This window comes from Anguilla anguilla, chromosome 14 (assembly GCF_013347855.1).
Source record: "Anguilla anguilla isolate fAngAng1 chromosome 14, fAngAng1.pri, whole genome shotgun sequence".
NCBI lineage: Eukaryota > Metazoa > Chordata > Actinopteri > Anguilliformes > Anguillidae > Anguilla > Anguilla anguilla.
The window spans coordinates 29,142,423-29,168,162 of record NC_049214.1 but is presented as its reverse complement, the minus strand read 5'-3'; the positions used below and the strand labels follow the sequence as shown (position 1 = coordinate 29,168,162).

The 25,740-nt window shown below is 44.8% G+C and overlaps 1 protein-coding gene across 15 annotated transcripts; it reads right to left on the bottom strand.

The window, feature by feature from the left end:
- Nucleotides 1–1,643: 1,643 nt before the first annotated feature.
- Nucleotides 1,644–25,089, bottom strand: LOC118212783 (endophilin-B2-like). Of its 15 annotated transcripts, XM_035391065.1 has the most exons (14): nt 24,844–25,083; nt 21,743–21,884; nt 21,210–21,221; nt 18,322–18,450; nt 17,694–17,827; nt 17,498–17,590; nt 16,411–16,422; nt 13,784–13,846; nt 11,409–11,432; nt 9,750–9,839; nt 9,229–9,329; nt 8,725–8,739; nt 8,326–8,548; nt 1,644–5,067 (listed from the first exon to the last, which is right to left on the bottom strand). In XM_035391065.1, the coding sequence occupies exons 1-14, from the start codon at nt 24,904–24,906 to the stop codon at nt 4,960–4,962; spliced, it is 1,209 nt and encodes a 402-aa protein (XP_035246956.1). In that variant the 5' UTR covers nt 24,907–25,083; the 3' UTR covers nt 1,644–4,959. The 15 variants fall into 15 exon arrangements, with proteins under 15 accessions (XP_035246956.1, XP_035246958.1, XP_035246959.1 ...); XM_035391067.1 differs by lacking the exon at nt 21,210–21,221 and having other exon boundaries at nt 24,844–25,089; XM_035391068.1 differs by lacking the exon at nt 8,725–8,739 and having other exon boundaries at nt 24,844–25,085.
- Nucleotides 25,090–25,740: the final 651 nt, after the last annotated feature.

Genomic DNA, 25,740 nt, shown 5'->3' with positions numbered 1-25,740 from the left:
GTCCATGTTTTGCTAAAATGAAACCAGGGATACAGAAAACAAATAGTGCCAGAAGAACAATGGAGGAAAAGGAGGAACGAGTGAGTCAGGGTGGGTCAGAGCACAGCCATTCCTACAGGGAGCCAAGAATGACAAAAATCATTTTTTACGAGACTTAAATGGCAGGCAAACAAATGTTTAACAAAAACGCTGGAAAGAATGTTTGGAATGAAGAACCGTGGGCACTACACTTAAACACAAACACTTAACTGCATGTAAAGTTTATGAATAAAGGTTACCATATATAAGACAAGTACCACCCCACAAGGGTACACACTTCAACATGAACAGCTGTAATGTTTATTGTGTGTGTGTGTGTGTGTGTGTGTGGGTGTCAGAGGGAGTGAAAATATGGGTACATTATCAAATATTTCTTGTAATATTTCTCAAACTCCAAACTGACCTAAAACTCCATTCCCAGATACTCACATTTATTAAGACTTGGCTTAGAGGTCTGCAACCTGACCCGAGCCCAACAGGACCCAACAAAGTGTCTGATTTCGGGCCGAATTTGTTGTCTAGTAAGTGAAAATGAACTATTATTTTATGTTTTAAATGTATTTTTATTTGAAGAAATACATTTATTTTAAATCATTTTGCACACACTCTGTCTAGTCCATATGTGAGGGCCTCTAACTTCTCAGTGGATGAAATTAAACAAAGATTTACGAAGGAGCTTTTTAAAATTCCAAATGAGTCGGGAACGGCTACGGTGTGGAAATATCATGACCTTGTTGTGACAACAGATAAAAAGCTCACTGGTCACATACAGGATTACAATGCTTGTTTGACCTGTGACAGCAAGAAGACTGATCACACTGAACTTAGAGATGTTGTTCAAGAAATAGCAGAAACTTACCTGGCAGCAAAGGCACTAGTGAGATATGTAAAGCAAATGGGTTTGGTAAGCCAGCACACAGAAACTGGATGTGTACAGTACTTGATCACTACTAAACAGTAAGACAAATGGTTTATTAGCCTATCAAACTGCTCTCCTGATAGGCTGCCGTGCCTTGGTAAACTATGTGGCTACTATTTTCTATCCCATATGGAGAAAAAAAAAAAGCGAATCGCAGTATAATTATTTCTAGGCACAGCAGCCAAGCATTGTGATACCACGCCTGTGAGTGATTTTGGTTACAGGTCGGGTTCGGTTTTCAAATTTGGCAGAACTAGTCGGGCTTGGTCAGGTCGGGTCTCAAGGTCTCAAGTACGGGCCAGGTTTGGGCTTCAATTTCATGCCCGTGCAGACCTCTAACTTCACTGCATATGTGAAGCCATCAGCTTAGAAAGCAGAGGAATCCCTGGCATCTGTGATGAAGTATAAAACATTATAACTTAAAATTAGGGATTCCCAATCTTAGAATAGATGTTGCGGGTGAAGGTTTTCGTTCTATCACACCACTGAAACACCTAATTCAACCAACCAAGTAACTGTGATCCAAAATCAAGGTCTGAATGAGCTGAATCATTTATTAGCTAAAGATGTCTTAGTGCTGGGTTAGAACAAAATTTTCTGCTCGTCCTGCTTCTCAGACAAGATCTGACCCGCCCCTATTTTAAATATACCCAGCCCCACACAAGACCATACATATACAGCTGCATTAGAGTGAAGTTTTGTTTTATTATCTGTTCAACACCACAAGAGAGGCAGGACAATATACATGGAGACATCAGCAGACCCAGCTAACACAAAATGTTCCCAGAATATTAGGGAAAATTCCAGTTAGATTCCCCTTTGGTTTTGAGGTAAAGTTCCAATGAGAACATTCCCAAACAGCCCAACATTTTGTTCTTCAAAATATGTACTCTCAAAGACACAGAAAAGCATACTAGACATGTTGCTTACTAACTTAACAGGCTTAACAATCATGGAGGGTATGTGTTTTTCAGACGAATCGAGGAGCATGTGTGCCAAACCCATTTTAAGAATGCTTTGAATTGAAGTACTGAAATAGCAAATTTGCTCAACATGACGGACAGATGGCCATGCACAACTGTAATGCTTTTTTAGAACGTTTACAATCAGACGTCTTGGAATTTTGCAAGTCGCATCCAGTCTTGTTGCGAATCACTGATCGAAACCGAATATCATCCTAAGGCCATTCATGCAACATTCATTGTGACATAATGTGATCTCCAAGAAAACTTCACATTCACCCCAACCTTTTTAACGTTTGGGGGAATTTTAATGACAAAGAAAAATGGTCAGGTAGGGGAAGGCTGAACTCTCCACAACCTGAGATTTCTCTGCTTCTCCTTACGTGAAGAGGAAAACAAAACTTATTCAACAAGACAACAAAAACAGGGGAAAAATTCAATCGGGAGTAAAGACAGCTGGACACAAATGTGACAGAAGCCTGACAAGCCCTTTCTGCTGTAACTTGGTGGGGCTGGGGCATCCCACACTGTGCACACGCTTGCCAATGACTGCGCAATCACATATTTAAAGGCATCTTATGCAGGATTATTACCTTGAAAATATTATAAAATAACTATGCTTTGAAGACATATCTTTGATGCACTGGCAATCTCTGTCTTTACGCACATTAGCTGAATTCGGGCACGTTTACCTGTAGCGTATTTGTTATTCTAAAAAGGTTCGGGACATTTCTGCGGTGTGGCACCGTTTTCTGTGCAGGGAGGGGAGGGTGTGGCTGCAAAGCTAGCTAGCGAAATTCCAGATAAAACGAAGCAAAAAGACAATCCGACAGGGCTCGTTCAAGAACTAGAGTTAACCTTGGAACTGCTTTTCCTCATAAGCTGAAGTTCGCTAAAGGGATGAAAAGCACACGGAGTTGGCTTGTTTTCTGTTGGACCTGTAAGTAACAATACCGGCAGTGTGAAGTTGGTGACTATATGGACATTCCCGAGGATCTGAAATTTTCAAATTTAAAGTTCAACGATAAAACCACTATTACGCTCAACACAATGTAATTAATTAAGCGATGATAAAATCTACCTTCTTACTATTCCTCATAGTTGCTCATTTCAGGGTACTACCATTAACGCTGGCTATCCAGCTAGCTATGTTACATTGGGTAATTAATGCAGTGTGAGTGGGTGGGGTTGAAGGCGAAGGAGATTTATTCAATGGTAAACACAGGCTAAGAATAGTATGCATAGAATGCCTTTAAAGGACAAAAAAACACTAAAAAAACAGACAAAAAGAAAATTGACAGGAAGTAACATCAGCCAAGATAGTCAGAGCAAATATTTTGATGTGAGTACCTTGATCGTGATAAGATTTTTCATGAGAAAAGACAGGAGAAGGAAAAGGATACTAATGCTGGGTTCACAAAACATGAATTTTTGCCAGGATTTAGCGGACTGGGACGAATTTCGGAGGTCAGGCAAACCAGGTGGTGCAAGCTGGAAATAAAACACAACACTCTAGTAGCATCATGGCCTCATATAAAACAGCACCCCGGGTTCTACAATGACGGATGAGATGAAAGAGAGGCTGGTTGACCTCTGGCAACAACACCATTGCCTCTTCAGGAAGACAACAGCACAATCGGAGTGACAGAGCAGCAGCGGCACAACACTCATTTTGTTTTGTTTTGTTAGTATTTTTCTGTTGCGTGAAGCATTCCCCAGAGCTCAATCAGTCTCTGCTTTAGCAAGGTAGCGTTTATTCTGGGTAACAACTGACGAAATCCATCACATTTTTGCGTTTTTTTCTCACAAGACAGCAGAATATTGAGATCCCTCAAGACAAAAATCCACCGAAGAGTTAGCTGTAGTTAGCGACGCACCGTCTGTGCCACAATGTTGAAGTATGTGCACCACTATGTCTGAGTGACGAAAATGTACAGAATAGAATTTCGGATAGTGTGAGCTGCACAGCGATCTTAAAATTTTGTTGGTTGTAGTTTGAGCCCAGCATTAAAAAATTCAACAAAAGTAAACTACAAACAACCACAGAGTGCAACAGAACAATGTCAAAAGAATCCAAATAAATGACAAAATATACATACTATATTTTTATATACAGATATACTGTATGCACGCAATGTTTACACAGACCAATGTTAAATAAAACCGAAACTGTGTTCAGAGCATGGCCTAGTATCAAGTGTGTGACTCAGACATTTTCAGCTCCGTGACCAAGAATTTCCCCACAGCCAAGAGACCGCATCAGCAACAGCAGGGCTTCGATTTCTTCAGACCACAAAGATGAAACCTTAATCTAATAAACCGTGTTAATGTCTGGCAAATTCTAGAATGTGTAGTGAAAATAGCCTTGCTGTTAAACCAGTGAAATCTAATACTATACTATACTATACTATACTATACTACAGATCTCAACTGCTGAGAAAATCATAACCACACACCCAATAGACAGTGAGATCTCAGCCGCTGAGCAAAACCCAGCCGTGTGGCTCTGCCAAGGACTCCCATCACAAATTATCCCTGGAAACACAGAGGCATTATGGGTAAGTATGCCTCAAATTAACCCCCCCCCCCCCCCAATCGCAGGGGCATTATGGGTATGTCACAGATTATCCCCTAAAACCATAGAGGCATTATGGGTATGTCACGAATAATCCCCTCAAACAGTTACAGGCGTTATGGGTATGTCACTAATTAACCCCTCAAACTGCAGGGGCATTATGGGTATGTCACTAATTATCCTTTCAAACCGTAGAGGCATTATGGGCATATCACAAATAAACCCTCAGGGCATTGTGGGTAAGCATGCACCTCACCACCAGAGTTAGGTACACTTCCATTTCTGTCATTTATCTATTTTTATATTTAAGATTGTTCCCCAGTTTTGCTTGCCTATTTGTGTGTGTGTGTGTGTGTGTGTGTGTGCGTGTACATGCGAGTGCACAGATGTGTGTATGTGTGTGTCAGCCTGTTAGTCCGTCCCAGGTTTCTTCCCTCCGTCCTTCCTTCTTCCCTCTCCCATCTTTAGCTCAGAAGCTCGAGGTAAGTAACAGGCACCTTCCCTTTCTGGTTACCTCGCTCTCCAATCAACCAATCAGGATCCATTCCTGGAACAGTGTAGACCGTAATGAGCTGGAATGCACAAAACAAAAAACGTAAATCAAAGCACCGACCACATAAGACCCTACAGGGAGATATATTTCACACAGTTTGCATATGCCTGTGACACAACATGGGGAACAGTGCTGCAAGGTTTGTTTAGAACAAAACATTGTTTACAACAGTTCTGCAAAATGTTCTGCAACAGTTCTTGACATATGGGCTGTGTTCAAGATAAGATATATGTTGCAAACTGTTTCATAAACAGAAGTCACGCTGCGTTAAACATAGTTTCAGGCCACTGTTACTGCTGCAAGCTGACAGGGCAATTGCATGATGTGACACCTGCTGTTACACATGCCACTCAACTGCTTCTGGGTCCACCCCCAGCACGCCCAACAACTGGAGCAATACATCTCAGAGCACTGTTGGGGAACACTGCAGTCTCTTTAGAGAGAATGCGGCACTAAAGATGTTCACATGGGAGAGTCTCTGAAAGCTCCCCTTTGCTTAGTGTCAGTAACATTCTTGTGTTCAGACCTTCTGCTTCTGGCTGTGACTGCTCTTCTGCCTCGCTTTTGGATCTGAAGATGGGAAACAGCTTAGCTGTTCGGCTATCTAGGGAGGGACCACCGTCAGTTGGGGTCGGTGGGGCTAAGCGTTTGCTTGGACAACCTTGTTTCGTTGTTTTCGCACCTTTGCGCTGCAAAATAAACACCACAGCGCATTCACCAGGAGACTCTGGTTTTGCTGGTGTCAGCCTGTTCATTTCATAGCTGTCGCAACCACTGCACCCCTTCACCGGTTTACAGTGTCAGAATACACAAGGTGAAGTATGTACATTTACGACATGTCACACTAATATCAGTAAATATCAGTTTGTCTCTCAGACGACTGTGTGCTTGCCAGGTCAGGCAGTCGAGACAGAGAGCCTTGGGGAGTTTAACCCAGCCGATCTGAGGCGGGGCTGGGTACTGTTCCACAAGAGTTTCCCAACCCAGAGCCAGGGGCCCGCCTGCATGCACCAGCTTTCCTTCCACATAAATATTTTCATTAGATAAGGTTGCTGAAGATGTTTAAGTCTGTGTATAATTTTGTAAATAGGTGATCGCCCACCGCCCAGCTCCAAAATTATGAGCAAATCGGTCCATCGGCTTCAGAAATACTTTTTTTTTTTTTTTTGAGTTTTTGAAATATGACAAACATACTTGAGCCTAAATTGAACTCCTGCTGGGCTTCTGGCTGTTTCTTCCACCATTTCCTGTTTTTCTTGCTTTGTTGGCAAGTAACACTGCAATAGCAGCAAAGCTTTGTCTTTGATTTCATCATTGTTTTTGATTTTGTTTTTTAATATTTTTTTTATTTTTTCATTTGGGCATCTCCAATCCCAGTATTTCTTTTTACAGGTGTGTGTAAACTAATACAATGTGGTGTTAAATTGGCAGTGCAGGACACACTAATGTTTTTTTTTGGCTTACTGCCATTTGGCATGGCAATAAAGCAAGAAAAAAAAACTCCCAAGGAAATAAATATTCACAGACACACCCGTGATCTTTACGAATTCCCAATAATAACATTAACAACAGAGAAAATGTCGATATGGAGGGGACACACTTGATTTAAATCCAGAAAACCAAGTCAAGATAAACATGAGAAAGTGACTGCAAATGCAATGAGCAAACGGTCCCTGACTCATTTCGCTGAGTCAGTCTGGGCGCTAACAGTGAACGTGGGGCTCTTAGTCACGCGCCGGCTCACCAGTGAAAGGAAAAGATCCCTACGTCACCACGTGCGTGAGACAGAACCAAAACAGACTCTTCCTCAGAAACCAAAAAGGCCAATGGACAAAGGCCCATTCACTAAACTGCCGTGCATTTCCAGCAAAAGGTCCCTAGATGTTTACTAGAAAAACTATTAGCCATTAAATGATTATCATCCAATTACAGTATGAGCTTAATAACAAAATTTATAGCTCTGGAAAAAAAAATTAAGACACCACATTAAACGTTCCGCTTCAGGGTTCACGGGTATGCGTCTGGGTAAAATCTAACTTGACATTCTTTCGAGAACTACTGACCACATTTGACTTGAATTCCAACCAAAAATATTATCATTCAGGACATTTATTTGGAGACAACTCTCAAAATGCAAAAAATGTACGTGCACTGTATGATGTTCCGTGGACTCCTACTTAATTTAATGCAAATGAAATATTTAAGATGGCCAGCTTTATCGCAAAGGGCTGGAAGACAAGGTAGATGTCTGTGTTTAATTTACTCATAGATGTACACCACCCCCACCCCCCACCCCCCCCCCCCCCCCCCCCATCCCAGGCTGAACAGAGCGTGTATGTATGCGTGTTTGTGTTGTGTGTGTGCATGTATGTGCGTGTGGGAGTGGGTGTGGGTGCGCTTGCGTGTACAGGTGATGACAGAACACGATGAGGTGTTGCACATTTGTGTGAATGGGGGTAATTGCGCCTGTTGAATGTGGAGTGAGGCCTCAACTAGGTTGCTTAATTATGTGGAGGTTTGGGCTATTGGTTTACTCATACTCGATCAGAAAAGTGTGAGTCGTAGAAATGTGTGGGTGTGCAGTGGGGTGTGTGTGCGTGGGTGGGCGCCCTCTTGGTGAACTCGGTCATGCATGCAATGAGAAATGCCGTAGAATAAACCCCCGAGGTGGTTCCAATTTTTCCCACAGCTGTAGGTTCAGACTGATGAACAAGGCTCCCCCTAGTGGCCAGAGATCATTACAGCCCATGGTTTCCCCACAGTCAGACTCCTGGGGCCAGCTGCACTAAAACTTTACACTGGGACTAAGTTCTAATGTCAGATGTTCAGTCAGGCGTAAACTTTACATCAGTTGCATAAATTTGGGGCGTTAACATATGTCCGACGTTGCTCAGGACTCAAATCCAGGCCTAAAAGGGTAGGAGGCAAAAGCTTGTGTTGTAACATTGACCGTTGCAGTAATTACTATGGTTGCAACCTTCAATGCAGAAAAAATAAGGAACAAGCCACCCTCCTATCAAAAGTGGTTTCAGTTATGTACAATTGATTGATTGATTGATTGAGTGATTGACTGAGTGATTGAATGAGTGATTGACTGAAAGTCAAAGTTCTGAATGCTGAAAGCATGGCTCCATATGATGTGTACTATAACTATTAAAACTGATGATTTTGATTGCAGTGAGGCTTTAATCTCCAGGCTGGCTGTAGTGAATGGCAGCACACACACTTGGGGGGGGGGGGTGGGTACCCCAGGACCCAGGTTATTGGGGGTTCGTACCTCGTCCGCCAGCAGGGAGAGCTCGCTGGTGTCGGCGGCGTCGTAGTCGTAGAGCACCTTGGCCTTGCGCGAGCCTGAGGCGGGGGGGCGCCCCTCTTCCCCCTTCAGCGTGTCCGTCTCCAAGGTGGCGGGGGTGGGCGGGGCAGGGCTGGCGGAGGTGGAGGGGGAGGGGCTGGAAAATGCAGCCAGGGAGGAGGGATTCACAGCAAAGGCATTGGGCAACCTGTGGAGCAAAAGACAGGGTAATGCAGAGAGAGAGAGAGAGAGAGACGTACATATACACAAACATACAGGTGTACATATACATTCACACAAATACTCACACAAAGTTTCACCTACAATTAAGCATTTCATGCTCTTTCCTAGAAGACACACAATGGCTAAGAGACCTGTACTTACACATCTTCATCAGAACTGAGAGCAGAGATTGAGGAAGAGGAAGAGGCATGGAGTCAGAGATCACATATCCCACAGGGGATTTGCCCACAGTGATAATATATCCCACAGGACATTATCCCACAGTGATAATATATCCCACAGGAGATTATCCCATAGAGATAATATATCCCACAGGACATTATCCCACAGTGATAATATATCCCACAGGAGATTATCCCATAGAGATAATATATCCCACAGGACATTATCCCACAGTGATAATATATCCCACAGGAGATGACACTTTAGTGCATTTTGTGTTGTTAAAATCTGATACAGAGACCAAGGGAACAATTAGAACAATTACAATTTATAGGTTACATTAATCCTGAGAAATGGCAACATCTCATTTTTATATACATATATACAACCAAACATCAAAGTTCCCTGACTACTGTACTATACTGCCTGTACACTGAATAAATCAGATGACTTTACAATCTGACTTCCAGCTTCCCAATTCACCTGCTCAGCTCTTTCTGCAGCTCCAGCATGTGTAGGTGGCACTGGGCATAGTAGGCAGCCTGGGCCTCCACAAACTCATGCAGACAGCGCAGATGGTGCACCTGGCAGGACAGAAACATGGACACAGCACAGCAAGCAATTAGTCCAGACCCAATCTTATAGAACACTCGCAAACTCAACTATCGTAACATTCCGGAACACTCTCAGACTCGACTATCCCAACATTATGGAACACTGTAAAACTCAACTATCCCAACAATCTGGAACATTCTCAAACAGTTATCCCAAACTTTTGGAACATTCTAAAGATGAATACTTCCAATATTCCAGAACACTCTCTCACAAAACGCTTAAAACCGTCTCCCAAACACAACGCTCCCAACATTGTTATAGTGTATTATATGTACAGTGTAAATGTAAGTAATTGCAAGTAATCCATGTACAGGCAGGTTAAGTGTTTATTGATGTGTAAACACACAGAGCCTGTAGTTAGGTGCAGTGTGCGTGCGCACGCGACTCACGTGTGTGCTGCTGATCCCCTCCAGCAGCAGCCGGGTGACCTCAGCCTGCCGGTCAAACTCTGTCTGCGCCACCCGCAATTCCATCTCTGCCTGGGGATGGGGGTGGGGGGTAGGGGGGGGGGGGAGAGGGAGTGGGCACAGTGACCTCATCAGTGGGCAGGCTGGTGCACAAACAGGGAGGCGGGGCACACAGGCCCACAAACGCGCATACAGCGTCAGGGCAAACAGACAGGCCCTAGCTCGCTGTGCCCAGTAAAGATCCCATGAGACTTACTGCATAGAATAGGACGTTTGTAATTGTTTACAATCTTCGCCTCTGAAACACATTGGCGGTGGTTCGGGCGAGGTTCCCCCCTTTACTGTAAAGCACTTTGAGGTCATGAGATGAACGGCAGTACCAAAACCCATCATTATCATAATTAGACCCACAGACAGAGACACTAAGACAAACAGACAGGCAGGGTCGGTTAGCGGTTAGGGAACTGTGCACGTAACCCAACGGTCAAAGGTGGAAATCCCAGGTGGGGACTGCCAAGGCAGGTACCTGAGTAAAAATACGCTGCGGTATAAGTGGATAGCTTAGTGAAAGAACATTATGCTAATGGTGCAGCATTATGGTAATTACGCTAATAGCGATGGTGCAGCTCTATCGGCAAAGGGCAAAGGGCAAAGGGCACGGGCTGACAGAGCGCTCTGGAGGAGACACACTAGGGGAAGAGCAGGATGTTTGTCTAAGCTCACCTGAATAGACCTGAACCTGAACCCGACCTGAACAGGGGTGCTGTACAGATGAGACAGGCTTATGTATATAATTGGAAATTCAGAGCAGGAAAAAAGACACATCGGGGGGGGGGGGGGGGGGTGGGGGGGGCGCGGTGGGTGATACACATTTTATTTCCAGCTGAGCTGCTATGTATGCCCTCCCCCAGTGCATGATGGGCATCATCTTCACACTGTTGCTGATTATCATCATAATAATCTAATTTAACTTAATAATTCAATAACTTGTACATAGTCCTGTGCTGTTCTTGGGTTTTGCACATAAATAACAGAAATGTGGAATTCAGTTTGCATAAATGATGCATATGAACTTTGTTATTTCATATTCATTAAAAAATGACAAAACAGTAAATGGTTTCTTCTAACTTCTGTCATGTGTTGCTTTCTAACAGAGTCTATTTACCTGACATAACAACTTTTCTCTGTCATAAAGGACATCTTCTAACGGTTGCTTAAATGGTAAACAATCCCATTGAAATCTGTTCCATCAAACTCTTATCATTAATAGAAAAACTACTTCTAGAATACAGCTGCAAGCAGCAGTTAAGGGGGCCACTCTATATATAGGAATCCCGCACTGTGGCATCTTCTGCAAGACATTCAGAATTAATATAAAGATAATAATTAAAATTAGATATAAAAAATAGCTTTGCAAAATCAAAAAACCTGTATGCAGATCGCAATGAGACTTTACTTTCCTGTTTCAAAAATAATAAAAAAATACATGAGGTGTATAAACGAAGCCAAAATATATACACATATAATAAAATACTCCACTATGATGCTTGCATAAGCTGTTCACAGCTCAGCGCAGAGATGGGATTGAATGCCACAGGGAGAAGGCGTGTTCTAACGGAAGCAGCTGCCCGGGATACTCACTTTGTCGACCTCCTCACTCCACAGCTGTGAAAGCAGCATGCCAACAAGAGAAGGGGTGAGAGCTGCATTCTCAGACTACCAGTCACACACTGATGACATCACAACGGGCAAGACATCAGCACACCCTCCATTTCCTCAGAATTCTGGGAGGGGCGGGGGGTGGACCCAAATGGATTCAATCAACATTGGTCCATATCTAAATGCTAATGTCGGGTTCTTCCTTCACAAACACAATTTGGCATCTGTCGCAATAGCTAACAAATTAACTCAAAATGTTATCTGCATTGTGGAAAAGCGCTTGCAATTGACTGAGATTGGGGTTTGATTAAAAATTTGATGAAAGAGTTTTCACCCCCTCCCAAGGATCCTCGGGGTCGGAAATGGGAGAGGCCAGTCACCACCGCAACCAGTTCTCACAGCAGCATGCAGAGACGAGGCTCCCTGAACACACGGTCCAGGGAGAACCGCTGAGAGAGTTTCCCCAGCAAGCAAGGGTTCCACCCAGCATCCGCCCGCCAGCACTTCGCCAATCAGCATTACAGCGGTCTGCTCGCAGCCCATCCATTCGCCATCACTTTAACTGCCTGCTAGTGGACCAATGTAGTGCTGATTTGCCGAAGCCCTGACCAGACGGCCGTGGCAACAGTGGGCCACTAGAGGGCACTGTATATTTTGCTAGCTGCAGTCGTGTTTGGGCCCAAACTGACTTTTAAGGCACGGCTCTGTGCAGACGTGTTTCTGAGGGTCAGGGCTCTAGCTGAAGAGGAAGAAGATGGAGAGATGAAGAGCAGCGCCAGTGTATCAGAGGAAGGCCAAACACGGGCGGGTCGGGACCAGCACAGCATCCGTGATGGTAGAACAGAACCAGCCTGGCTCCACGCTGCCCTCAGTAAAATAACAGGGACGGCTTCAGGTTTCTGTACTGAGAGTAATAAATCACACTGATCTACCTTCTCTGGACATGCCGTATACACCATAACCTACTTTGCGTGACTGAACAACGAGACGACAGCAACACACACAAGAGCAGCACACACCACAGCAACACAACAACAGACACAGCTCAGTAGCTCACAAGTCATTTCAACACAGCATGACACAGCACAGCACAGCACGACGTGACAACACAGCGCAGTACAGCACAGCCAAAATGTTCACCAGCAAAATGTTTATCAGATTTTCCTTAGGAAAATCCTGAAATCTGCTTCAGGTTACCTCTGCCCTGTCTGAACGCAGATAACCAGGGACATCCCTAATCGCCAACACTCACTACAGTATCATTACACAACTATGAGACAAAAAAAAAATGGAATTTCGTATCCCTCAGTTATTTCAGACTTCAGACACAAAAAAAAGAAACCAAAATAAAACAGGCAAAGCAACACAAAGACAAATTACACTACATACTAGATGCAGACCCTATAAATATATATGTCACTACACCATATTATGCTTCTCCTTTTATTCTTTTACCTCAAAGATAATTGCGTCACAGTACATGGATAGGCTAAATAAATAGGTTATCTATGTTCTGGGCAGATCCATTAAACTGACAGATCAGGGAAAATCATTGGAAGAATTCACTGTTATGTCCCACAGAGGGCACTGTAGTTCAAAGGGTGGAGGGATGAGGATGTATGGGGCAGAGACTCACTTTTGGGGTCACCAGGATTTTGGAAGGGTTATATGGGAATTGGGATTTAATGTACAGTTTTCTAGGTTTTTTTTTTTTTTTTTTTAAATCACTGAATAATTCACTGTTGGCTAAACAGGATCTAACGATCATACTCAGACAGACTCCTCAAGTTCAGCAGTGCTGCAGGTTTTCTCTTCTGTCCCACTGTCCCTAGTCCAATAATGTCACCGATTGTCCAGAAATGACACTCAGCATGTGCGTCAGGTGTACATCGCTCCCCGAATAGGAATGAAAACCAGCAGTGCTACTGGCCTCGAGGACCAGATTTGAGTATCCCGTGGTCTAGACTGGACACTTTGGGGTCACATCTAACAGGGTTCTACGCTCACTATCGTACCCCCCTTCCTTTGACTTGGTCCCCTGTGGACGAGTCTCCAAAGTCAAAGTCGCTGAGCTGCATGTTTGAAATGCAGGAGGCAAAGTTCAAAATGTACCCTTTTATAATATGCAGAAGTGCCTATATTTCAGTACAGAATATAACACATCAAGAGAGATTATTCAGTGGTCTATGCCAGTGAAAAACTAAGTGAATGCGTTTCCTTAAACTGTGTGCGTACATGTGTGTCTGTACAAATGTGTGAATGATACAACCAGAATGTTTGTGTGTGAGTGTCTCTTGCTTTCTTTGTATGTGTGTGTGTGTGCCTGTGTGTGTGTGTGTGTGTGTGTGACTCCTTACCGCAGATGCACTGGCAGAGAGAACATAATTTCGGGGTCTAGTCTCCTGAAAATCGGGTGTGGCCTACGGATAATGGGGGAGCAGAGGAAACAAACAGTCACACACCACTTCAAGCATGGTCATACAGACTGAGAACAGTCATACACCGTTTCAAATACAGTCACACACCATTTCAAATGCAGTCACACTGCTTCAAATACAGTCATTTAGCACTTCAAATACAATCACACTGCTTTACATACAGTCATATAGCACTTCAAATACAATCTCACACTGCTTCAAATACAATCTCACACTGCTTCAAATACAGTCACACACTGCTTCAAATAGACACACGTCACTTCAAATACAATCACACACCACTTAACATACTCACACACCGCCTCAAAATATAGTCACACACCACTTCAAAACCAGTCACACACCATTAAAAATACAGTCACACACTACTTAAATTACAGTCACACACCACCTCAAATACAGTCACACACCGCTTCAAATGGTCATATGCCACTTCAAACAGCCACACATCACACCAAATAGTCACAAACTGCTACAAATACAGTCACACACCACCTCAAATACAGTCACATACAGCCTCAAATGCAGTCGCACACCACCTCAAATACAGCCACACACTGCTTCAAATGGTCATATGCCACTTCAAATAGTCACACATCACTCCAAATGCAGCCACAAACTGCTTCAAACACAGTCACACACCACCTCAAATGCAGTCACACACCCTTTCAAATACACGGCGCTTCAAATACAGTCACGCATCACTTCAGTCACACACCACTTCAAACACAGTCACGAACCACACAATCACGGCCACGCCCCTTCAGATATGATCGCAGGCCGCTTGAAGCAGAGCAGCACGCCCTAAGCGCACGTGAGAACGCAGCCTGCGCAGCAGAATCCCCGATAAACAGACCTTCTAGGATTTGTCACCTGTTGCAGTCCCCAACAAACAGAACTGGTTAGCGCTGTTCGGCTTTCAGATTTTAAGATCTGATAACGACGGCCGATCCACCCTTTTCCACCTGAAGCCACGGTAACCATAGCAACCTCTCCAGCTCTCAACTCCGCCTCTGTTCAGCACACCTGCTTTCTCTCTGTTTTTTTGGACAGCGACTCATTCTCTGTTGCGTTGGCCCTCTACTCCAGCACATTGGATTGTAAGAGAAACAACAAATACGGGGTTAAAGGGCAGACCGTCAGCTTTAATTTGAGGGCACAGACATCCACATCAGGTGATCCGTGTAGGAATTACAGCCCATTTTATATACAGTTCCCCCATTTTAGGGGACTAAATCTAATTGGAAAATTGTACATAATCTTAAATAAAGTCTTAAATGTCTAGTACTTGATTGCAAATCCTTTGCATTGGATGACTGCCTGAAGTCTGTGACCTAGACATCCCCAGGTGCTGAGTACCTTCTCTGGTGATGCCCTGCCAGGCCTATAGTGCTGTGTTTGGGCTCGTTGTCCTGCTGCAAGGTGCAGCGCCATCCAATGAGTTTTGGGGGATTTCGGCGGGATCTAAGCAGATAAGATGCTTCCGTACACTTCAGAAGGCATCGTCGATAAAGCGAGCCAGTCCCGGTGGCACACATGCCTACACACACCCAAGCCACAGAGAAGTTCCTTTCTTTCTCCTCGCTCTCCTCAACTGAGCAGCCAATTGTCCAATTACATTTGGTCCCCTAAAATGGGGGAAACATGTACGAAAAGGACTGCAATTCCTACACAGTTCACCTGATATGGATGCAAATGCTCTCAACTCAAAGCACTGCCTGAACTTTAACTTATTCACCATTTCATTTCCAACCCAGCGGGCTGGAGTACAGAGCCAAAACAACACAATTGTGTCACTTTCTTAATCCTTATGGATTTCACTGTATATTAATGTGAGGTCAGACTCACTCTTATAATCATACTGTGGTCTTGGATTCACTTTTATAATCTTACTGTGAAGTTAGATCCATTCTAATCTCACTGAGTTTTGACTCACTTTTATAATATTCCTGTGAAGTTAGATCCATTCTAATCTCACTGAGTTTTGACTCATTTTTAATCTTACTGTGAGATCAGACTCATTTTATAGTCTCACTGTGGGTTTAGATTGACTTTTATAATCTTACTATGACATGAGACTCATTTTATAACCTCATTGTGAGATTAGACTCGCTTTTACAATTTTACTGTGAGTTTAGACTCACTTTTATAATCTTAAAAAACAAATTTTTTCCAATCTTAAAATCTCACCGTGAGATTAGACTCACTTTAATCTTACTCTGTCAGATGAACAAACAGGATGAGCTGTTTTAGCACTGATCCAGACAGAGGAGTGAAAAGGCCTGGATTTGGACCCACACTTTGGGGATCACCTCTGCAAACCATCTGCCTTCCAAACAAATTATTCCTTCTCTATCGGGAAACATTCCTTTGGAAAGCAATAGTTTGACTTTGGGTTTGTAGAAAAGAATTGTGACGGGTGGGGTTTTTAATCTTGTGAGAAAAAAAGTTCTTCAAAGGAGGAAAAAAGTCAAATGGAAAAATAAAAAGCAGCAGAATAGATGAAAGAGGGATCACTGCAAAGTTAGGCACACAGGGATACTCACATCTCCTTCACACTGTACAAGGGACAACAAAGAGACATGTTAGTGCACAGCCAGCAGGGGGCGACATTTCACACCGGCAGCTCATGACACGTTTGCAGGCGATGTGGAGCGCTAGGTAACATGATTCTGGTTCATTTGCTTTTTATCTTAGATAAGATAAGGCCCCGCATTCAAACCTGAAGCTGATCCATCTGTATTGCCCAAGGATGCTCAAATGAGTATTACTGAGCAAAACGTATTAATTTTAATTGCCTGACCAGACTCCAATCACTGTGCTGAGGGCTAGCTAAATTGAAAAGTTTTGTTTGGCAATACTCCTTTGAGCATCCCAGGACAACAAAAAGGGACCCAACCTGGGTTCTCCATTTTGTTTCTTCCATACAATTCATCCTTGAGCTTACTGAAAGTCAGCAGTCTAGTAATGTCTAAGACAGATTTGAATGCAGCGCCATATCATATTACGGAGTGCTCCATGGCCCCTTTAAAGAAATATAAAGTTTGGGGATGAAATGAAATTTTTAATGCCACACTGGAAAAACTCTTCTTTCCTTTTCTCTAACGGTGTTCAGTTCTGTTTCCCAGTGACCGCTGAGGAATACAAACATGTACGCGCTGTAGGGGCGGGAACTCTGAGAACTCAGTGACAAACGGCTTTCGGACTGTCTCCATTGTTCGTTTTGTATTGTGGGATTGTTCCCAATACTAAATAGACTAATAAAAAATCTTCTTCGTCTCCTACTGGGAATAACGCACTACACAAGAATGAAGCCACGCAGATGGAAACCAAGAGATTTAACCAAGAGAACCGAAATAAAAAGTAAACAAGAAAAAGTAGTCTATGGAAGAAAACTGAAAATCTGGAAGATGTTATCTGCTTCACTGCAAACAAACAACCTCCCAAATGTGAAGTGTCGCTGACTATCGGGGGTTGGAGGTGGGGGCGGGGAGCGAGATAACTCCAAAAAGAAAGAAAACATTGCGATAATGACACCAAAAACAACATAAAGGAGAGGCACAGACAGGAGTGGGGAGGGAGGGACGCGAGAGAGGAAGAGGAGGGCAGAGGAAGAGGAGGGCAGAAGCTCACCGAGGCTTTGGCTTCAGCCACCTTGGCCTTCTTCAGGCGGGCCTTGCAGATGTCCAGATCCAGCCGCCGGTTCTCCAGGAGCCGCCTCTCTTTCTGCGCAGGGCCACACAAACGCCCTTTTATTTACGCCCTCAGGTCAGCCAACCCTGGAGCCCGAAACCCAGGCAGCCTGAACCCTGAACCCCCCCAGGCTCACCGAGATGGTCCTCCAATCCCCCTCCAGAAAGTTCCGCAGCGGCGTGAGGAAGCTGATGGCCGAACTCTGGATGAACTCCCGCTCGGTCCCGCCCAGTTTCCTCTGGCTCTCCCCCACCTTAATCAGAGTACTGCCTGTAACACACACACACACACACACACACACACACATGCACACCACACACACACACACACGCATGCACACACACACATGCACACCAAACACCACACACACACACACACACAGACACACCACACACATACACACCAAACACCACACACACGCACACACACACACCAAACACCACACACACACCACACGCACACCACACACACACATACACACATACACACATGCACACCACACACACACACACCACACACACACACCAAACGCCACACACACACCACACACAAACACAAACACAAACACACAAACACAAACACAACCAGACTTTACTTATAGGGAGCAAAACCAGGAAGGTGAAGAAATTGGCTGACCAACTGCAGGGAATTTTTCTCTTGCTAAATTTTCCTCTCGTCCTCCTCCCAGCTGCACAACACAGCTGTCCAATCACATGCGGCCTCCGTACGGGGCGGCGCCCCCACAGACCAGCCGCGGCGCTCACCGTACGGCGTCGACGGGCCGAAGTCCTTGGCCGCGTCCAGCATGTACTGCCCGAGGAGCTCCCCGTTGGTGGCCCTGGACGGAACCTTCCGGTCCAGCTTCTCGTAGAAGAACTCCTCGATCCGGGCACCTGGACCGGCGCGGTGGAGAAGGGAGGGGTGAGAAAGTGGGAGGTGGCCTGTCTTAGATACCCCTCTAAGACGTGTGTGTGTGTGTGTGTGTGTGTGTGTGTGTGTGTGTTTTAGTAACATTAGCGGTGCGGTGGTGTTGTAGCAGCAGGAGCAGGATGGGTGGTGGAGTTTGAGCAGATGTAGATGGTAGAGAGAGGTGGGGGGGGGGGGGAGATTTGGACCGATGCTCTGCAGCCTGCAGGTGGTAAACCCCCCAAACCAGAGGAACTGGAACCCTCAGGAGAGGAGGAGGAGGAGGAGGAGGGAGGAGGGAGGAAGGGTGCAGAAACTGCATCACACAGGGAAGAGTGGACAGTGACTCAGTGACATGTTGCTGTTGCCAGGTCACAGGGAGGAGTGTCCGTCCTTAAATTCAGTTATTTAACAATGCAGACGCACCGCTGACTAGGGTCCCATGTTCATAAAGCATCTCAGCACAGCGGTGCTGATCTAGGAACAGTTTCACCGTTTAGTTCATTATGAACGAGATTCGGACGTGGACTGGGGAAACTTTATCTGGGATCAGCACTCCTGTTCTAAAACATTTCATCAATATGGACCCAGAACAACCGCGACCAGCATGCAAGGGGCAGGGCTATCCGTGCTGGTTTGTGTCAGTCATCCGTCTCCCTGGAGACCTGGTTCAGAGAGAGGGCCCCTGTAACACTTCTCTGTTCATCCCAAACTCAGTTTGATTCTGAGATTGTATGGGTAGACCGCTTTTATACGGATTCTCACAGGGTGTCCTTATCGTCAAACAGGTTTATTTAGAGACTTTCTGAACGCAGGGAGTGGGGTTTACAGCACCCGAGCCTCTATTTAAAACAGCGAAAGCACACAGAAGGGACTGGATGATTCATCCACTGTTGAAGCTGATTTAGCTCAAAGCTTCAAAGCCTCCTTTGAACATTACATAAACAGCGTGATGCACACACACACATTCAAACACACACACACACGCACACACACAAACACACACATGCAAACAGGCGCACACAGACCCACACGGGCACCCACACACACACACACACATTCATCCATCCACACATACACATGCACGCCTGATAGCTGTCACTCATAACGATGCCTTTGAACAGCTGTCGGCTTAATTTTCCGGAAAGGATGATGTGTAATATGGGAGATATTTGGATGATGTGTAATATGGGAGACGCGCAGGCTCTGCTTGAATCAGAGTGACGTGCTGCAGGTTTTGATGTTCAGTAGACACCTGCAGAGGCTTTGTGTCAGACTCAGGTCAGAAACTCGCAGCCCCCAGGCCAGGCCACGATGCAGAGAGGAGAGAGGAGAGTCATCGTGGCCATGGTCGACCACACTGCAGGGCGCGTCACAAAGGGTTAAATCCACTCAGACAACATCTGGGCCTCTCTCAATTCTCCAGAGAAATGAAATACCCCCCCCCCATAAATAAAACCCTGCATCAACAATGGCTGCAGATTTATTTTTGCATGTGCCTTCAGCATGAGCATCAATGTGTAGGGTCAAGCTTTTCAATGATGATGTCACAATGGGAGGCGACGAACCCCCGGATGATGATGTCACAGCAGGGGACAGCAAAGCGCTTGAAAGACTGCACCACTGCGATGTGAGCCAGAAGCAGTCCTGAGTGAGGATATAGCAGACAATGTTTGGGTGGGGGCATGTTTTTCCCACCGTTGGCAGTGGAGGGTGAGGGTGGGGGGGGGGGGGGTGTAGTCTCAGACTTTGATAATCCCCACCAGCTACAGCAGGTTATCAAGAGCTACAAGTCTACAGCAGAACAGGTGTTAGCTGGTATCTGGCTGTCTGAGAACTCAAACACTACATGCCACTACTCCCCTCCCCCTATCTTTCTCCACCCCCCTTTCCCCAGTCCCCAGATTGACCTTTACTGTGTCCCTCCTCCCTCAAATTCCCTCTCTCTGTCTCTCCGGTTGACCTGAGGGATATGTAATTACTTTGTTTCCTAGGAATCTGCAGTGCATGCGTCCCTGTTCCAAGCACTTCCTTGAGTGAAACACCATCCCTCCTCCTTTCAATCGTTGATTTACAAACACAGTTTATTCCCCATCTTCTTCCTTTTCTCACCTACCCTAATCAGCAAAGCCCCACCCTAACTACATGCCCAGCCCATTGTTGTGGTTTCCTCCATCTGCCCCTGATGGCGGACTCAGACACAGGCCCTTTAAACGCTGTGCTGACAGCCACCGTATTTCACTCTGCGATCCACCCACTGAGCTGCGCAGTTTCCGCGCCGACGGACAGCGCAGTCAGAGCGGGCAGACCGCAGGCACCTGACCAATGAGAGGAGTCGCTATTACCGTGCCGACCGGAACTCTCCCGGGAGGCCGTGCCCTTTTCTGAGTAACGGGGTAATTATGACCCGCTCCGTGGGACTCCCAGCAACGCTCAGCCCTAAATTGGCCACTGTGGAACGCATCACTGCAGTGCTGATCCAGAATCAGTTCAGCCAGTTAGCTCATAATGGATGAGGTTGGGATACGGACAGAGGAAACCTGGGCTCAGATCAGCACTCCGAGGTGCTTCAAGAATGCAGTCTTACCAACTGTAAACACCCCCCCCCCCCCCCCCCCCCCCCTGCAACACCACACTGCTTTGGTTTTGCCCTGTGATGCAAGAAAGCCATTCCAGTTTAACACCATGCTCCTAAAAGCATCTCTGCACAGAGCCTGGCAGTGGTGACACCAAGACTAGGACTTACCCGTGTGATCAACTGTAGCGTGGAGGGGTCAGAGGTCAAAGGTTAGAGTTCCCTCACATTCTCAGACAAAATGTTTTTTAAAAATGAACTGTATTCTCTCTCATTAAGAATAGGATTAACTGGATTACCTAGCTTTTCATATCAAAGTACAATCCAATGCCCATAATAATCAAGCCTGATAAACTATGAAGGATAGTTCCATTAGATTAATGTGGAGGACTTATTCAGAACTCATTCATTAATTCATTCATTCACTCATAAATGAGTGGTAAAGCCCTATGGGGAGATTGTATATGGGAGTGGGGATTTATACAAGTTTGGCAAAGCCCCTAGAGTGGGTTTAAGGGTGTGGTTAGTTTTGGGGGCAGGGCTTTCCCTGGGTTAGGCTGGTAAAGCTGACTGAGGAGAAAGGGTTTAGAGCAGGGGTGGGGCCTGACATGGATCTAAGCTCTTAAAGCACACAGAGAAGGCCGGTTTTTGGGGGTACGGCCTCTAGGGGAGGTGTGGTTTGGGTTTAGGGGGCGGGGCCTTACTTGGGTTGGGCTGTAGCAGGACCTCGGTCTGCCGGAAGATCTTCTCGGTCCAGTTCTTGGTGCAGTCGGCACGGGCCAGCAGGTTCTCCAGGTGCACGTCCAGTTCAGTCTTCTCCGCCTGGCCCAGTTTCTCCTCGGTGAACTTTGGAGAAAAGGAGAAAGAGGACCACTGTGCTTAACCATGAGGGCTAACTGTAATTCCATCTGTGCAAACCAAACCCGAGTCCAAAAGCAATATGAAATAGTTGAAACTCACATATGCAGGATCCAGCAAGGATTCTTGAGAACTTTCAAAGAAGCACGTTACTAACCAATTAAAACACACCATCGCATTTTTAAAAAATGTATCTCACTCCTTATACCAGTGAACTGCAGAGGGAATAAGACTGTAGAATGCACACATTGGACTGTGACTAGATGCCTGGGTATTGGGCACACTTGACCAGGGCTGTGCAGAGACCTTTTGAGGGGCAGGTGCTTGGAGTGAGAAACCTAGAAAAGCTGTTTTATGACATAGATACTGTACAGAATATATTTTATCAAAATGTGCCCACAGGTGAGACAGGCTGGCAGGGAAAAGACCGGTGTGAGACCACCCCCTCCACAGCAATTCCCATGTGGAGCACTGCCATTGTAATCTATGTGAATTGATTCAGTACTCTCTTTGCACAAATGAATTGGAATGGAAGCACCAAAGAAAGCCAGGCAACAGTGTTGGGCCACCATACATGGCTAGTACAACCTGCGTGTGTCATGGCGCACTGTATGTGGGCATGTGTTGAGATTGGAAATGTACTAGAAGGTTGTGGGGTGTAAAAATCAGCTCCTTGATCTCCACCTCTGGATATATATCTATGCCTGGAGTGTCTGGCCAGAGAAAATGTTCTCTTCCAGTGATTCCTAGCTACAGGAGCAAATTGTTACAGTGGCCAAAGCCAACAGACTCCAGGCAAGAGATCTGGTTTACTTTAGCCACGCCAAACACAGAGCTGAACCGCACTCGTACGTCTAAAGTAAATATGTGAAGGGAAGGTTCTATTGTCTTAGTCTTCACATGTTTATGAAGAGTAAGATATGTGTTCCAGCAAACATGCTGGAAAAAGTAACTTTTATACAAAAACCAAAAGTAACCGCTAAGCTGTAAGTTGTTTCATCATTAGTTCATGCACACGAAAGCTGACAATAGGTCTAGAGCTGATTCTAAGAGCGGAATTTGTACTTGGAGTCTGTTGCCATTGTCCCTCAACATGAGGACCAAATAAGTGCCAATGTCGGTAAAACAGGCCATAGTGGGCTGGAAAAATCTTAATAAATTGATCAGAGACATAGCCAAAATATTGTATGTGTCAAAATCACCTGTTTGTTGCATTGTTAAGAAGCAAATATACACTGGTGAGCCCAGCAACAGTAAACAGCCTGGAAAATCACAGAAGGCTACTGTAGGGGATGACTGAAGAATAATTTCTATTGTGAAGAAAAACCCCTTTTCAACTGCCGAACAGATCAAGAACACTCTGCACGTAGGTATAAGAGTGTCAAAGACTACCACAACGAGAAGACTACACCAGCATAATCTTAGAGGGTTCACTGCAACATGAAAACCACTGGTAAGCCTCAAGAATAGAACGGCCTGGTTAGAGTTTGCTAAAAAAAAAAAGAAAAAAAAAAGAAAAAAGTAGATTTTTAAAACTGTATAGATCTGTAACAAAGTCTTGGGGACAGATGAGATGAGTATTAACCCGTTCCAAAGTTATGGAAAGAGGAAAGTGTGAGCTGCTCATGATCCAAAAGACTCCCCTCATTTTTGAAACATGGTGGAGGTAGTGTTATAGTGGGCATGTATGGCCGCATGTATGCCTCTGGAACTGGCTCACTTGTATTTATTGATGAAGTGACTGGTGGTGGCAGCAGCAGGATGAATTCTGAAGTGCACAGAAATATCTTATCTGTTCAGATCCAGCTAAATGTCTCAGAACTTATTGGACACTGCTTCACCTTGAAGCAGGACAATGACCCCAAATACACTGTTAGAGCAGCCAAGGATTTTTTCAGGACAAAGGAAATAGAATGTTCTTGATTTGGCCGAGTAAATCACATGATTTTAATTCAACTGAGCATGCATTTCACTTGCTGAAACAAACAGAAACTGACGGCTGCAATACAGGCCTGGGCCTGGCAGAGTATCACCACGGCAGATCAGCGGCATCTGATGACATCTGCGGCTTCAGGCAGTCGTGGAATGCTAAGGGTTTGTAATCTACGACATATGACAACTTTATTTAAGATTATGGTATGTCTTTAACGTCATATTTATTATTACTCGTGTAAAGTTTTTTTTTTTTTTTTTACTTAAGTTTTCATTTGCACCAAAGGAAATAAACAACTCAATTCACTTATCTAAATTAAAACCTGTGTAATAAAGGTACAGTCCGATTGTATGGAACTAGGCCGAATGGATTAAAAGTGCAACGCGCTCTCACTGAATTAGCTTTCTTTTGAGTTTGTATAGCCTACTTAAATGTTAAATATGGTGACCTCCTAGAAAAAATATCGCCATATCCTCCAGTTTCCAAACGCGCAGTTAATAATGACAAAATACGTCTGCAGGTGCTGCTACGTTTAGAAGATACTGGTATGTGATTACATGATGCTGGAGGTAACGGGAGTCATAAGCGCATCGGAGCGGCTATGTAAGACTGCGTCTCTTTGGTGACAGTCACCAAGTCACATGCGTCTTTGGGCGCTGTCGAGAACAGCCATACATAATAGATAGACCCAGCGAGCCGGCCTTTTATTGGCTTATGTCGTTTCATTCTAAGTAACACCTAAATAAAATGAAAGATACGTCCAACATCCACGGAAAAACAAACGAGAGTATGAAAACCAAGCATGTAAATATGCGAAGCTGGAAATGTATTCCCCCAAGGGATACTGGAATAAAACGAAATACACAACAACGTTTCTAATCCATCGCGGGGCTGCCTTGTAGCTGTTTAAATAATTAAATGAACCGACGTTAGCGACGGTGGTCATAATGCTGCAACCGAGGCAGGGGGGAGGGAAACGACTAGCTATCAAAATGAGATCACGATCATATCTACCTGGACCGCGCGTGTGAAGAAGACTCCAGCATCCGAAGCTAATTTTTTGACATTGAAGTCCATGGTGTCAGAGAATCTGTCCGCAGCGTCCGCACCGCATCGGCTTGTTTGCGCGTCTCGGTTTTCCCACAGCAATCAGCGTTGAAGAGGGCAGAGCGACGCTAATCTGCTTCATCCGTGGACTCGACAATCGGTTGTTTGGCCTAGTTTTAAAGGAGCGCCCTTGAAGAGAAGGTTTTATGATAATTAAAAGAAAGCGTACTGTCTGACATTATAATGAATTCGTCGGGTTGCAAGCACCACGCGTGCATGACATACAAAAAATGCTGTTCTTAGTTTCATTTTAGGCTTTATCGTGAATTATTAAGAGGTCTACAGTCCTTGCACCGTCAGATGCATTATGCCTACCATGTAATAAAATAATTTAGCCTATATAAATTCATATTTATTCCACGGTGATTAAATTAAACATTAGTTCGTATTGTGCTAGCACCCCTCCTAAAAGAAATGGAAACCCGTCCATATACCAAGTCCCATCCACAACATTTCAGACTAGGTTACCTAGGTGTAGGCCTTCTTACGAAGTAAACATCATACTTATCTAATTAGGCCTAATAAATGGTTTTTTTTTTTTTTAAACAGCGTGACCCCTGGGAGGGAGATGCTACAGTTCCAGTTAAAACAGTTGGTTGCCACATGGAGAGAAAGACAGCACACCCACACAAACACAAAATCAAACAAATAAACATCTTCACCCACCCCCCTCACAGGTTCTGGGAAAAAACATAAACAAAAACAACAAACTAAAATAATAAAGACAAAAGAAAGTAAAACCCAGGACTGCTTTTCAGCACATCACTAGGATCCGCTGGACAACTTTTCAGTTGACCAGTTTCT